This window comes from Schistocerca serialis, chromosome 7 (assembly GCF_023864345.2).
Source record: "Schistocerca serialis cubense isolate TAMUIC-IGC-003099 chromosome 7, iqSchSeri2.2, whole genome shotgun sequence".
Classification (NCBI taxonomy): Eukaryota; Metazoa; Arthropoda; class Insecta; order Orthoptera; family Acrididae; genus Schistocerca; species Schistocerca serialis.
Genome location: NC_064644.1, coordinates 605,123,977 through 605,140,795, shown reverse-complemented (window position 1 = coordinate 605,140,795; position 16,819 = coordinate 605,123,977). Strand labels below are relative to the sequence as shown.

At 38.1% G+C, this 16,819-nt stretch overlaps 1 protein-coding gene across 1 annotated transcript in view; it reads right to left on the bottom strand.

The window, feature by feature from the left end:
• LOC126412131 (fibrillin-2-like) overlaps nucleotides 1–16,819 on the bottom strand; it is a 675,186-nt gene that overhangs the window by 273,902 nt on the left and 384,465 nt on the right. Inside the window, exons 18-19 of the mRNA XM_050081574.1 lie at nucleotides 13,641–13,821; nucleotides 13,365–13,534 (exon numbers count right to left, since the gene is read on the bottom strand). Of these exons, the coding sequence (XP_049937531.1) occupies nucleotides 13,365–13,534; nucleotides 13,641–13,821 (351 nt within the window). The remainder of the gene's footprint in view (nucleotides 1–13,364; nucleotides 13,535–13,640; nucleotides 13,822–16,819) is intronic.

Here is a 16,819-nt window from a genome sequence, read left to right as displayed (position 1 = left end):
TGCACCCAGCATTGATTGGATGGAAAAGAGCAGGTAGGCAGACCCAAGAAAGGCTGACCTACACTGTGCAGGCAGGGACACCAAGAAGGGGATTGACCTGTACCATAGTATATTAGGAATGTGTTTAAAGGGGCGTACCTACCAAAATGGAGGGAGGAAGTGCTTTCATAGTATTAAGCCATATGTGAGGTATAGGTACTGTGCCTAAAGGAAAAGGGCAGTATTGTGACAAAAGTCACAAATTTTGTAGAGATTATTCTGGTAAGTTTGAATTCTCGTTTCCACTCGGATTGTTATGTTTGTGTGAAGTTACATGTGTTGAAAAGAACACCTTTATTTACCCAGAGTTCTTCCAGATTGTAAAAGGTATTGAATAAATCCATACTTAGAAAAAGTAGTACAAGAAGTAAGAGCAAATAACAGCACATGCTTGGGTAATGCACACTTGGAGTTTACAACTGGAAAGGGAACTGAGAGATTCTTGTCCTTACAAAGTTTACATTGATCAAAAGATCCATGATTATAATGGTATTAACATGGAAAAGGAAAGAGAGTTATATATGAAGTACCCGATGGGGAAAAAAAAGTTAGATAAATTGATGGAAATGTGAAGTAATATTATATGAATACAATATTTATGTACATAACAAACATGTGTAAAATATTGTGTTCGAGCTAACGTAAGGGATATGTAGTGCCTTGAGAATTTCGGGGTAAATTCTAGAGAGCACGCGTTGTTTTAGAGATGAGTGTGGTAAAGCAGAACTGTGTCTACTGCACCACAATTATGTGTGTGCAGGACGGACGTGTATCGGACGGATGATCGGCATAGGCAGGTAGTCGCTGAGCCTGCCTAAGAAGTTACGCGTCCAGCTCAAGGAATAAATGCACTGTACTCCATGTGTAAACATTTGAATGTTGTTGAAACAAGAGTAGAGACAATTACTTATTCATTTAATCTCTTACTTTCGTAAGGTCCGGACAGTTGTCTTCTTAAACTTGGAGAGATTTGTAGACTGTATTTATGGAAAAATGAATGTGATAGTTCCTGACGGACTGGAAGGTGTTGAGCTTACGAAAAATGTTTTAGTTGTATGAAAACAGTTATGTGTGATGAAAATACAGTGAGATTGAGTTCAAAGTATTCTTCTACATCTACATCTACATTGATACTCCGCAAGCCACCCAACGGTGTGTGGCGGAGGGCACTTTACGTGCCACTGTCATTACCTCCCTTTCCCGTTCCAGTCGCGTATGGTTCGCGGGAAGAACGACTGTCTGAAAGCCTCCGTGCGCGCTCTAATCTCTCTAATTTTACATTCGTGATCTCCTCGGGAGGTATAAGTAGGGGGAAGCAATATATTCGATACCTCATCCAGAAACGCACCCTCTCGAAACCTGGCGAGCAATCTACACCGCGATGCAGAGCGCCTCTCTTGCAGAGTCTGCCACTTGAGTTTATTAAACATCTCCGTAACGCTATCACGGTTACCAAATAACCCGGTGACAAAACGCGCCGCTCTTCTTTGGATCTTCTCTATCTCCTCCGTCAACCCGACCTGGTACGGATCCCACACTGATGAGCAATACTCAAGTATAGGTCGAACGAGTGTTTTGTAAGCCACCTCCTTTGTTGATGGACTACATTTTCTAAGCACTCTCCCAATGAATCTCAACCTGGTACCCGCCTTACCAACAATTAATTTTATATGATCATTCCACTTCAAATCGTTCCGTACGCACACTCCCAGATATTTTACAGAAGTAACTGCTACCAGTGTTTGTCCTGCTATCATATAATCATACAATAAAGGATCCTTCTTTCTATGTATTCGCAATACATTCTTGAGTGGATGGAGTTATTTTAAAAGTATAAAAAATTCCTCCAAAGTAGCATCTTATCTTCGGAGAAGAAGTTGTGCAGGGCATTGCAGCTGGCTATCATGAAAAGAAGATTGGCAAAGCAATTCCAAGTAAGTTCAATACCCAAGGGGAAGTGTGAGTCTTGCACACCAGTACCACACTGCCACCTTTAATCACTGGAAACTGCCAGACCATTCATCTCCTATTGTACTCCTTACCACCATTTCAGTCAAATGCTGCCTAATGATCCCTTTGAGACTCTCAACATCCTCTGCTTCTTTCAACTTATCCATTCACTATCTTCTTAATATAGTATCTGTCTGCAATTTTACAGTTTTAATCTGTAGTTCATAAGCAATAAATAATGGTCAGAGTCCACATCTCCCCCTGAAAATATTTACAATTTAAAATCTATTTTCTGTACACAATTCTACCAGGCAGCTTCCTCTTTCATTCCTCCCTCCCCCCTATCATGTTCTAATTTTCCTTCTCTCCCTTTTCCTATTATCAAATTCCAGTCCCCCATCCCAATTAAATTATCTGAATAATTTATTTTATCTCATACATTGTCTGCCACTTGTGGTCTCAAGGTAGTGTTCTTGCTTCCCGAGCATGGGGTCCTGGGTTTGATTCTCAGCAGAGTCAGGGATTTTCACCTGCCCCGAGGTGACTGGTTGTTACTGTGTCGTTTTCATCATATCATTCATCCCCGTTACAGTCGGAGGAAGGCAACGGCAAACAACCTCCATTAGGACCTTCCCTAGTACGGCGGTGTGGGTGTCCCGCATCATTCCCCTATGCTCTGTCAAGAAGCATGGGACTTCATTTCCATTTCCATCATACATTCTTTCAATCTCTTCATTATCTGTGTAGCTATATAGTTGGCATATAAACTCGCACTACTGGGCGGGAGGTGGCTTTGTGTCTATCTTGGCTATGACAATGTGTTCACCATACTGTTCATAGTAGCATACCCACATACCTATTTTATTTTCCATTATTAGACCTACTCCTTCCCCACTTTGATTGATTTTGTACTTAGAACCCTATATTCACATGAACAGAATTCCTGTCAGTCCTGTTACTGCACTTCACTAATTCCCACTACATCTAACTTCAACCTACCCATTTCCCTTTTTAAATTCTCTAGCCTCTTACCTGATTGAGAGATGTAACATTCCATGCTCTGACATATTTAGAATGACAGTTTGGTTTCCACATGATGACTTCCTCCTGAGCAGTCCCGGCCGGAGTTTCAGATTGAGGACTATTTTACCTGTGGAAAATTTTACTCTAGAGGATGCAACTATCATTAAGCTATACAGTAGAGCTGCATTCTGTTGGGAAAAATAAAGAGTGTGGCTTCCACATGCTTTCAGTCACTTGCAGATCATGAGAGCCAAGCCATGTTGGCTAATTTTGTTCCTGCAGCTACTGGAAAGTTTGCTGGCCCTCTTCAGGAATGATAGATTAGTTTGGTCTCTCCACTAATACCTGTCCATTGTGGTTGCACCTACAGAATGGCTATCTGTATCACTGAAGCTTGCAAGCCACTCTGTTCATAAATGACCCTGCCTAGAACAGTTGATATCCAGTCAACAGCTTTGATGGTAGAAGAACAATTTGGTTTGTAAATGGCAGAGAGAGACTGGTAGAAATATTGCTATCCACCAGACAGCATTTGTACTCCACATTGGGAATAGCTACCAAATGTATACACACTACCTTCCATGCACTGTTCCTGTCATCATTTAAAATTATATTTACAATTGTTATGCACATGATATCATCCCAACCAGCTTGGTTACACAGGAGTTTCCAGCACCATGTATCACCAGTTACAGCTGCGCTGACTGCAGCATGTTATCCACCTACCTAATGAACTGCTGGATCACATTAAACATTATTTAAATAGGAAATTACCTCTCTTTATTTTCAAATCTATTCATCTCAGTTCCACATAATGTTCCTGCCATCATTTCTCATGATATTTGCAATCACTGAACTACAGTGTTGCACAACATGGCTGTACAAGTGTGAATGAGTACTCTGTAGCTCTGAAGAAGGAGTCGTCCAAACGGTAGTAACATTCTCAATCTTGATAATTTGCCTACTGGTGACTAAGAACCTAAAATATTTATGGAGTTATTATGTTTACTCCTTAAATTATTTACCAAATGTGCCCAGTAATCATGGAAAAAACGACATTCTGTTTTTGGAGATATTGTAAGGTATTATTTTTTATTTCTGACAAACTCACTTTTTTATGATACAGTCACAGCCAGTTTCGGCCTTCGAAGGCCATCTTCAGACACTATGGGCAGCACTCCATGAACAAGTGCTGACAATGCAGAAACACTTCTTTATCAAATGCCACACTGAAAATGGCCTCTGTGGGCCAAAACCAATGATGACAGTATCAGAAAACAATGATTGTGTCAAAAATAAAAAATAATGCCTTCCATTAATTATGTTAGTGGCAGCTATACGACAACTCCTGAGTCTAACAATTTCAGTTGTATAACTCAACAATACAAGTCACCCCAACAAACTTAGTTTCACGGAGTAGATCACATAAGATGCATTACTCCAGGAGTATAGTTCCCCAACTAAAGCTGACGCAAGCAGATATTTGCAATCTGGAAGATGGACCAAAAAGTGTGTAAGGGATTAGTTGAAGCTTTGACAAATATAAAGGTTAATAGTATTTACAAAATGGGATTAATAAACCAACAGGGAATGACCAAGACTGATAAAATGAAATAGGTCATAATTGAGATGAGGACTAGATAATAAAAGATACTGATGCTGACTTTTCAAGAAGGGAACAAACAGTAAGAACACAAAAGACCTGAGAGAGGTAGACACAGTCTTAAGATTAGTGAAGGGACTCATAGGAGATTATAACGGTATATTTGAAGAGAGAACTAACAAACTAGGACAACCCAAAATCGGAAAATAGTAATCGAACTATGCTGAAAGTACAAAATGAGATTGAAGACAACACACTTCAGTCCCAATAAACAGAAAAAAATATATGGGTATGTCTTATGCACTGATGATAGTGGAATCCAGATTTACTATGTAGCATTAAGTTCTACAAGCACTAAATCAATTTTGAACACTGAGGTTAGGTTCCCATCCATGTCCACGCCTTCTGGTGGGCTGTCCAAATTGTACCAAAGAAGTTCTAACTAATATCACTTTGTTTGATTCGTTGGAACAATAAGTTTCTATTTGACAGGTGGAACTGTGTGTCTCTACAGACAAATTTCAGTTAGAAATGACAGAATTCCAAGTGCTCAGTTGGAACCTTGTCATACGGACGCACTCTAGTGAGTGATTTCAGAATCTCCACTTTGGAAACTCAACCTTGTTTCTACTATTCACGAATCATGAAAGTCATTACTGTTCTGGTTTACTACTTGTGTAGTGTATCAAGGTATGCAAGAAATATTTCCTAGTGACACCATGTTCATAAAAATAAGGATCCTGTTAGTAATAAACCATCAAGTGGCAACACAGGTTTGAATCAGAATAGTTCCAGGAAGCTTTGTGAGGTTGAAAAAGAATATGTGAAGCAATATATAAATTCTTTTCCAATTGTCAGGTCTCACTATTGCTCTGTTCAAACAGAAACAAAACACCATGACTCAAGTTTATCTCTTCATCAAGACAAGTGTTCAGAAGTTAGAATACCAGTCAAGTATAATATGTATAGGCATATTTTTGACATGAATTCAATTTAGGATTTGTGAGAGAAAATCTGTGCAAACTATGTGAAGAACATATACTGTCAAATACACACAACAGACTCACTGAAAATTGGGAAAAAATTCCTGTGAATATATTTTAAAAAAGAAAAAGAAGCTGTGAGAAAACTCAGAGATGAACACAGGAAACAAAGTCGGTTCCGATGTTTTGCCTTGACCTGCAGAAAGTAATCTCATGTAAAAGAGCAGAAATTAGTACACTTTTTTAGAAAAGAAATTATAAAATTTATATAATTTAACAGTTCATTATTCAAGTAGTAAAGCAATATATATTACGCTTTGTGGACAGAAACACTGTCTGGCAAATCCAGAAATGTCCTTGCTAATGCTTTTAAATCCATTCTAGACAAGGTAACTTGAAATTTCACTGAGGTGGGACATGATAAAAGGGCACAACTTCTGAAGCTAATGAATGAAAGAGATGAATGGATAGTTAATTAAACAAAAAATAGAACAATGTTAAACCATTACTATCAAAAGATAAAAAGAAAGATGTCAATGACATGTTGAAGCACATGCCTCCCATGGATCTGGATTCTAGAATATTATAAAGCTATCACGGGGTTGAATTTTCTTATAAGAAAACTGATACAATGGCTGATATTACTGTATTGAAATTTAAAACAGACTTGATTTCTTGGTTTATTGAATTATTTTTCTTGTACGTAATGATAAATAAAGTTAAATATTTGTGTAATTATTAGTTTTCACTAATCAAATCTTATCATCCTAACAAACAATAGGATTCAAACAAGGAAAATATCTAGCATATAAACTGTTCACTTTTGGGGGGCAAGGAAGCAAGAAAAAGTAAAATTTATTCTTATAAATTGACTGAAGAAATGTGCATAGAGGTAAATGACTCATGAAGATGTGCCAGATGCTTGAATAGCACGATCAGATACGAATATGTCTGCTTGTGTCTGTATATGTGTGGATGGATATGTGTGTGTGTGTGCGAGTGTATACCAGTCCTTTTTCCCCCTAAGGTAAGTCTTTCCGCTCCCGGGATTGGAATGACTCCTTACCCTCTCCCTTAAAACCCAAATCCTTTCGTCTTTCCCTCTCCTTCCCTCTTTCCTGACGAGGCAACCGTTGGTTGCGAAAGCTAGAATTTTGTGTGTATGTTTGTGTTTGTTTGTGTGTCTATCGACGTGCCAGCGCTTTCGTTTGGTAAGTCACATCATCTTTGTTTTTTAGATATATTTTTTCCCACGAGCTGCTATATAAATGGAGTCAAAATAATTGCAACCAGCAAGAGTCACTGTAAAAGTCTACTCTATGAGTATATATGTCTCATGATGCTAGCTGCAGAAGAAAATGCCACTGCTACGAAATATACAATGTTGTACAGCATTCCATTCAGTCTATATGAATAGATAATCTTTAACTTGTACAGACACAGTATCAGAAGTAACAATGATTAAGTGTTATTCTGGTTCCACACGAAGAGATTTACATTATAGAGTTACAAAGGATAGTATGTGTGACAACCTTGATGATTATGTCCAATGACAATTGTTTTTTTTTATTTTTATTTTTTATTTTGTAGCATGTAATTTTGAACTGCTTTTTGTGTGACTGTTTGGTGAGTAATTTCTGTGAGCACAGTATGATTATTGAGAAAGAAAAAGATTCCATTCTGATTTATTAGTGAGTCACAGACCTTTTGTTTAGTGAATGTTTGCACTATGCTGTTTACTCTTTGTTACATAGGTAATTTAATATTTTTAATATAGCCTCCTTCCTCGCAATATTTTATTGAACAGTGGCTCACGAATAGATGATGTGAGACAAACAGCACTGTTTATGTCTGACAAGATTTGCTCATTTTATTGTATGTAATTGTGAGCAGGATGTGCTCCTGTTTAGCAAGTGGATTGTGTGGCCGTGGTGTGTAATTTTTGTAACGTAGTTTACATTTCATAAAACTTCCTTCCTTGCCACATTTTATTATATAATATGTGAGCACAAAGCATATGTGCTTTGTCATCTATTTGCACTAAATCCACAGGAAAGATTTTGTATAATTAATTAAAAAGAATATTTCTATTGAAGTTATGTGAAAATCTCATTCTGGAAACATCGTTCATCATTGCATTGCAGTATAACTTGTTTCCTCAAAGTGTCAACATGTATGTCATAAACACACTCATGGTGCTCAAAATAGTAACTTTATGACAAAGCTTGTATGGCTAATTATTACGACTATACCATCCATATATGTAATGGCACAATATGTGTAGCATAGTGCATCTACTCAAGTATAGGAATGTTGTCATATTTAAAAAAAAAATGATTTTATAGTCTCTATTTGGGTAGTTTGAAAACATTTGTATGTCAAGCTACCTCTGTATTTTATTTTTAGGTCTGAAGATGGTCATCATTGGCCAAAATTAATAATGTGATTGATAAACATTTGTGGTCCATGACTGGGTTTGTAATAAAATAAATATTTCCTGGATCGATGGAATCTCTTATTCTGACTATGTCACGACTCGTGAATCTGTTAGTTTTTCTATTTCCACAATCTATTGCCTCACACACCACCCAGGAACTGGAGGATCTGGACTCAGGCCAAGCAAGAAAATCGTGCATACCAACTAGAGATGAGAAGGCACAAACCGTAAGTTACCAGAAGATAAACAAGGCAGCTGGGCATGATAGGACATTAACATTTTGTAGTCCAACCTGTGCTAAAAAGATCATGCTCGAGTATAGGTCAGGCCGCAATTTTCTTGATGCACAAGCCATCTATTGCTTGAAAATTCGACTCACTGCATATTAGAACAATGTATGGACATCTCACTAGCTGTCCCTTGACTGGTCCTGCCTTCTGTTGTCAATTTCTAGAATTATTTCAAAAGAAACAGTAGCAGACATAGCAGCTGCTGTCACAGATGTTTGAGCCAATATGATCATAATGGCATAATTCCATTCATGTACTTATTACGTTTCACATTTTGCTGTAACTCAGCTACAAATGTAGCCATGTTTGTTGAGTGAACAAGAAATTCTGGAAGCTCAAGAGGAAGAAATTGCTCAATAAATCTCATCACACTTTTTTGGGAGGATAATTATACTTTCTGTCATCATTATTTTAAAATTCGTAATCTAATAAAGAAGTAAAGCACACATGAAAAATAAATCTTCAAGTTTAGTCTTTTTTAGTATGAATTACTCCTGATTATACATCAATTAAATATGTGCCAGTAAAACTTAAAATAACAGCTTCAGTTTCCTAGGGCTGATATTCATCCAAACAGCTGATTTCCAAAGTGTTAACTTTGAAAATAAAGTGGGGAGTCAAAATGGTCCTGGTCCACATGACAAAAATTTACTAACTCAATCTCATGACAAAGAAATTACCCAAAAGGATGAAAGAATGTAATTATAGCACCAGTACATAAAAATACTTGTAAGAGGGATGTGAACAACTATGCCTGTTCTACAGGCATAGAAAAGATTCTTATTCTGAAACAGTTGATACAATATATTTTCTTAAAAGACAAGATGATGGTAGTAGCTTCCACAAACTTCAATAAAGCTCTGAACTCAAGTGATATACAAAAACACTATAAGAGAACTAACAACTGAGGCACTGATGGACACTAAGATATGGGTGAGATTCAAGGGAATGCTGTCAGAAGTATTTGGTATCAAGACAGGAGTTAAACAGGGAGACAGACTGTCGCCAATTTTGTTTAATGTCACCCTGGATGAAGTAATCAGACAGTGCACAGTAAAAATAATGAAACAAGGGTATCACAGATGCATATGTGGACTAAGGACAGCAGAACACAAATGAATTATCTAGTTTTTGTGGATGACTTAGCAAATAATAAATGAAATGGAAGTAGTTGCAAAGAAACAAATCAAAAGCAAAATGTTCTGAAGAGAAAGATTTACCACTGGAGATAGGGAAACACTAGAAGGCACTGAGCAGAAAGTGAAAAAAATTAAGTACCTTACAGATTAAATCACAGGAAGAAATTTGAATAAGAACTACATAAACATAAATTAAAAAATGATGAGGAGAATCTTTTGTAGAAACAGAAAATATTGTAATAAAAAAAAATTCAACACACAAAAATATCGGACACCATAGTGTAGTAGTAAAGACTGATATGTTACTTGCATCTGAGGTGAAAACATTGTCAAGATATAGTTGAGAAAAATTAGAAAAAGAAGACAGCAAAATCCGTAGGAAGATCCTAGGCTCAAAAAGAGGAGGCTAAAGATGGTAGCGAACATCAAAGGAAGACCTATACCAGAATTTAAGGGAAATGTAAGGGGACTTCAAAAAGTAAGTTACACATGTCGTCTCACACTAAGGCCATTGTGCAGCAAGAGTGGAGCAGTGTAAGAAGAGAGTGCACGTACTGTGTTTCTTGGAGACACGGCCCTGCTGTGCTACAGATGACAGGTGCATCACAGTGTGTGAGTCAAACGGCATGGCTACTAGTAACACACTCCAACTTTGAAGTACACCCGATAGTATGACTCTTGTGGGCGAAACAACTAAACTGCACACAGATTCACCATAAAATTATGCAATGCCACATCTAGCCATAGTAAATTGGTGCCAACAATTTGACCAAAGCCACACAGACATTGCTGGGAAGGCAAGCAATCAACATTGACCAAAGACAACAATGTCAAGACAACTGAGAAAATGATTCATAATAATCACAGATTTTTCAATGATGAGGATTATGAGCTGTTTCTCAATGGCCTCATGACTGAGGACTGGATTTCTATCATTTAGGAACTGTCTTATTAGTAGAACATTCTGAACGCTGTTTACAGAGACTTGATGTTTCTGAAAAATAGTGTCATATATGTGTGTCACTTCGAAGTACAGCATTCAACAGAAGTTACTTGGCCTGCCATAATAATCTTTTAACTTACTTTTTGAGGTCCCCTAGTATGAGAAGAAACTATATAGACTTCAAAGAACAAGACCTGTTGGACATGTAATCAGACTGGAAGATGTGTAGAATCAGAGGCAAACAGAGACCAAGAAGCTAGCTGAACTTAGGAAGGACTGGTGTTAAGATGATGATCCACACAGAAGCGCAGGGCAACTAACATTTCTGAGATCAATGAGAAATAATGGTACAAAAACAAAATAGAGATCCACAAATAGAGCAGGCAAGAGAGGATGACATTGACTATCCCACAAAAACAGCAAGAGAGAAAAAAATGACAGTGTGGCAGGAAAAGACGAAGGAAACCCAATGCCTGAAAGGCTTACCTATTGCTATAGAGGGGCCATAGCTAAGGGAGAAAAAGTATTACACCATAGGGAATACTTTTTCTTAGTGGGACACCAGTTTGATTGGGTTGATAGACAATGGTCAAAAATTTTTTTGTGACAGAGGAATATAAAAATTGTCATAAGACTCAATTCAGAACCTCACCATATAGCGGAGATGCTGAGTCACCACTGAGTGTGGTCTCAGTTGCCTGAGACTGCAGTCATGTGTGTGAGTTGCTTTTGTGTTAGTGTGTGTGTGTGTGTGTGTGTGTGTGTGTGTGTGTGTGTGCGTGTGTGTGTTTGTGTGTGCATGTATTGTTGATGGAGGCCATTGGCCGAAAGCTTTAAGTGTGAAGGTCTTTTTGTTGTGCCTATCTGGGACTCAGCATCTCTGCTATATCGTGAGTGGCAACTTTCCTTCTCATAATATTGTTACATTCCACCGTGGATTTTCCATTGTTTAGTTCAGAACTTATTCTTCATTAACTACAAGTAACTGAATTTTCTAAAAAGGAATGAAAAAATATGAGTTTCATGGTTATTGGTATATATAATGAGAAAGGCCATCAAAAATGATTAATTGCCCGTAAGGGTTGCAAGAAATTAGAAAACTGTAAAGGATAAAACTCTTACTGTGCATGGGTTCACAGCTGTCAGAATTAAATTACTACTCTTTGTTGTAGGCAATACATCAATAAAATGGGGAAGATATGCATTAGCTAGCTGAATGTCAACGACAAATACAGAATGAGAATAAAAGAGGAAGCACACATAATGTAGGTGAAAGTCAGTGATAAAAGTACCCTGGGATTCATCTTTGGAGAACAGATTTATAGTATGCCTCCATTTCCTAATTTTTCTCAAACCGTATGAACCCCTTACAGAAATGAAATAAATGAAATGATCATTTGGTATTTTTTGGCCGGGATATCCCCTTCGAGGTTTGGCCGCCATATTGCAAGTGTTTTTAGGTGACATCACTTTGGTGACTTGCATGTAAAAGATGATGAAACTGATGATGAAGGATACACAGCACCTAGTCCCCTGCCGGGAATCAAAACCGGGCCCCCTTGCTTGGTAGGTGGTAACGCTACCGCTGCGCTATGGAGGCAGACCTTACAGAAATAAAATCCATATTTAACAAAAAAGTATTCTGAGTGTAGAGCCATGTCATGTTGTAATTAAAAAAAAATGGTTCTGAGCACTATGGGACTTAACATCTGATGTCGTCAGTCCCCTAGAACTTAGAACTACTTAAACCTAACTAACCTAAGGACATCACACACATCCATTTCCAAGGCAGGATTCGAACCTGCGACTGTAGCGGTCGCGCAGTTCCAGACTGAAGCGCCTAGAACCGCTCGGCTACACTGGCCGTCCCATGTTGTAATATATCTACACTGGATGAATGAAACTGATTTTAAGCCACCGTTACAGTGGCCTTCATCTGAGCCTTGCACTGGAAGGAAAGATAATCTCCATTCTGAGCTGAAGCATTTGGTACTCGCACAATAGGGAACAAACTATGCTGATATTAAAATGGTCCACTCACAGCCTAATTATATCACTGGCACAAGCAGTAATATCTCCTCGTGTAAAGGAAAAAATTCTTTAGTAGTAATAAATGTAACCTTTCATTTAAAGCCCACACCCACATAGAATTTAAGGGGAAAGTCTGTTATAAAGCACATTATTTCGACGAGGCGATGATTTACAGCTTGTACAAACTGTTGAAAAATCATAGTTGTATGCAGCTGTATTGATCAAATTATTACACAAGCAGTTTCACTCATGAATAGACCATCTTCAGTTGTACTGTACATTGTAATCAGATGTGTGACAACCCAAAACCAGTATAAAGTATCATGTTACCAACCAAAATTTTCATTCAATTATAAATCAGAAGCACATATAGCTTACAGTAAATCTGTGGCATGACAATATTGTCATGTGGTTTGCCACAGATTTACTGTATGCTATATCTGCTCCTGATATTTAACTTAATGGAGAAATTTGTTTTTAACAAGATGCTTGATAGCTGAGGGCTACTGGGTTGTCATACTTCTGACTATGATGTCAGAATAAACTTGAGGATGGTCTGTTTATGACTGAAACTGATTCTGTAATATATTGACAAAATAGACATTCCTGTTAACTGTTTCCTTACATTATATAATCCTCAAGCTTTACTGCATCACCTACGTCGACAAACTTCTGCGACAATATGCATTTTAATCTAAGGAGTACAGGAAAAATAATGGTGAAAACGCCACTTTTCATAAAGTTTTTTACTACTGCCACCACCACCACCACCACCACTACTACTACTACTACTACTACTACAGTGTTATTGTTATACTCCTTACCATTTATATTACATATTGACTCATTCCACACATAAATGACTTGCTCACACTTACAGATCTATGTAACAAATGTACCCTAAATAAATGAGAATATAAACTTACCTTTGCATAACCCCTGGGACAGTCACACTGGTGCTGTGTGCATGGCTCACAGGGACTTCCCCAGGCCTGCCCTACTGAACAGCAGCATTCTGATTTAAGCGCAAGTCGTGGCAAGTTGTTCTCACATCGGCCATGAGACATTCGTGCCCAACAGGAACCTTTCCTGTTGTCTGGCAGAAGGTTGGCAGGCTTAAGGAGGATACAGGTGACAAACAATGTATGCTACTCTTCATAGTAAAAGTAACCACACTAGCAAAAGTTTCCAAATTAACTCACCAATACAGATCCTTCCCGTATTATCCAGAATGTAGCCTGGTTCACATTCACAGATATAAGAACCAATTGTGTTAACACATTCTCCATTAAAGCAAGCATCTGGTCCTAACTCGTTGCACTCATCAATGTCTTCACATACTTGTGTATCAATGTTCAGTTGAGTTCCAGTAGGACAGATGCACTGTTCATATGAATAACTTCAGTCACATACCATACCTCATCTATTAATTATTTTATTGCAATTGGAAAATTAGTACAAACAGTGTTGGCAGAAAAACACAAACAAAAATACAGGAATTACACATAGAGATAACAAGAGACAAACCAAAGTCACACAAATTGACAAATAATTTACACACAACTAATATTAACAACAATAGTACAACAAAACCTGACAAAGTGAAGATTACAATGGCCATAGAAACAAATGAAATACAAAGTAAAAAGAAGAATTATCATAGCCATGTTTATTATCAAGAGACTGCTATATATTATTAGCTGTTGGATTAAAGCCTTCATCAGTTGTGGACAAAAAAAAAAAAAACACACGCACAACACACACACACACACACACACACACACACACACACACACACACACACACACTTATGGCCACTGTTGTCTCTAGGAGCTTTTTTCAGTGTTCCTGTCTGCCATTCAATGCTTCCTCTGTGTGGTAAGTAGCAATTTATCCTTTTCATACTGTTGTTATTCCATCTCAAATTTTCCATAATTTGTTTCGCTTAATCATTGATAGAAGAAAATACGAAAAAGAATTAAATAACCACAGACAGCCCACCAATAATTCACCTCTTCTCAAATCACATTAAAAAATTATACAAAATATGTAAATTATACAAAATATGTATTAAAAAAAAAAAAAAAAATGTACGTTGCCCCCCCCCCCCCCCCCCCCCCCCCCATGAACCATGGACCTTGCCGTTGGTGGGGAGGCTTGCGTGCCTCAGCCATACAGACAGCCGTACCGTAGGTGCAACCACAACGGAGGGGTATCTGTTGAGAGGCCAGACAAACGTGTGGTTCCTGAAGAGGGGCAGCAGCCTTTTCAGTAGTTGCAAGGGCAACAGTCTGCATGATTGACTGATCTGGCCTTGTAACAATAACCAAAACAGCCTTGCTGTGCTGGTACTGCGAATGGCTGAAAGCAAGGGGAAACTACAGCCGTAATTTTTCCCGAGGGCATGCAGCTTTACTGTATGATTAAATGATGATGGCGTCCTCTTGGGTAAAATATTCCGGAGGTAAAATAGTCCCCCATTCGGATCTCCGGGCGGGGACTACTCAAGAGGATGTCGTTATCAGGAGAAAGAAAACTGGCGTCCTACGGATCAGAGCGTGGAATGTCAGATCCCTTAATCGGGCAGGTAGGTTAGAAAATTTAAAAAGGGAAATGAATGGGTTAAAGTTAGATATAGTGGGAATTAGTGAAGTTCGGTGGCAGGAGGAACAAGACTTCTGGTCAGGTGACTACAGGGTTATAAACACAAAATCAAATAGGGGTAATGCAGGAGTAGGTTTAATAATGAATTGGAAAATAGGAATGCAGGTAAGCTACTACAAACAGCATAGTGAATGCATTATTGTGGCAAAGATAGATACAAAGCCCACACCTACTACAGTAGTACAAGTTTATATGCCAACTAGCTCTGCAGATGACGTAGAAATTGAAGAAATGTATGATGAAATAAAAGAAATTATTCAGATAGTGAAGGGTGATGAAAATTTAATAGTCATGGGTGACTGGAATTCGGTAGTAGGAAAAGGGAGAGAAGGAAACGTAGCAGGTGAATATGGATTGGGGCTAAGAAATGAAAGAGGAAGCCGCCTGGTAGAATTTTGCACAGAGCGTAACTTAATCATAGGTAACACTTGGTTTAAGAATCATGAAAGAAGGTTGTATACATGGAAGAACCCTGGAGATACTAAAAGGTATCAGATAGATTATATAATGGTAAGACAGAGATTTAGGAACCAGGTTTTAAATTGTAAGACATTTCCAGGGGCAGATGTGGACTCTGACCACAATCTATTGGTAATGACCTGTAGATTAAAACTGAAAAAACTGCAAAAAGGTGGGAATTTAAGGAGATGGGACCTGGATAAACTGAAAGAACCACAGGTTGTACAGAGTTTCAGGGAGAGCATAAGGGAACAATTGACAGGAATGGGGGAAATAAATACAGTAGAAGAAGAATGGGTAGCTTTGAGGGATGAAGTAGTGAAGGCAGCAGAGGATCAAGTAGGTAAAAAGACGAGGGCTAGTAGAAATCCTTGGGTAACACAAGAAATATTGAATTTAATTGATGAAAGGAGAAAATATAAAAATGCAGTAAATGAAGCAGGCAAAAAGGAATACAAACGTCTCAAAAATGAGATCGACAGGAAGTGCAAAATGGCTAAGCAGGGATGGCTAGAGGACAAATATAAGGATGTAGAGGCTTATCTCACTAGGGGTAAGATAGATACTGCCTACAGGAAAATTAAAGAGACCTTTGGAGATAAGAGAACCACTTGCATGAACATCAAGAGCTCAGATGGAAACCTAGTTCTAAGCAAAGAAGGGAAAGCAGAAAGGTGGAAGGAGTATATAGAGGGTCTATACAAGGGCGATGTACTTGAGGACAATATTATGGAAATGGAAGAGGATGTAGATGAAGATGAAATGGGAGATACGTTACTGCGTGAAGAGTATGACAGAGCACTGAAAGACCTGAGTCGAAACAAGGCTCCCGGAGTAGACAACATTCCATTGGAACTACTGACGGCCTTGGGAGAGCCAGTCCTGACAAAACTCTACCATCTGGTGAGCAAGATGTATGAAACAGGCGAAATACCCTCAGACTTCAAGAAGAATATAATAATTCCAATCCCAAAGAAAGCAGGTGTTGATAGATGAGAAAATTACCGAACAATCAGTTTAATAAGCCACAGCTGCAAAATACTAACACGAATTCATTACAGACGAATGGAAAAACTGGTAGAAGCCGACCTCGGGGAAGATCAGTTTGGATTCCGTAGAAATACTGGAACACGTGAGACAATACTGACCTTACGACTTATCTTAGAAGAAAGATTAAGGAAAGGCAAACCTACGTTTCTAGCATTTGTAGACATAGAGAAAGCTTTTGACAATGTTGACTGGAATACTCTCTTTCAAG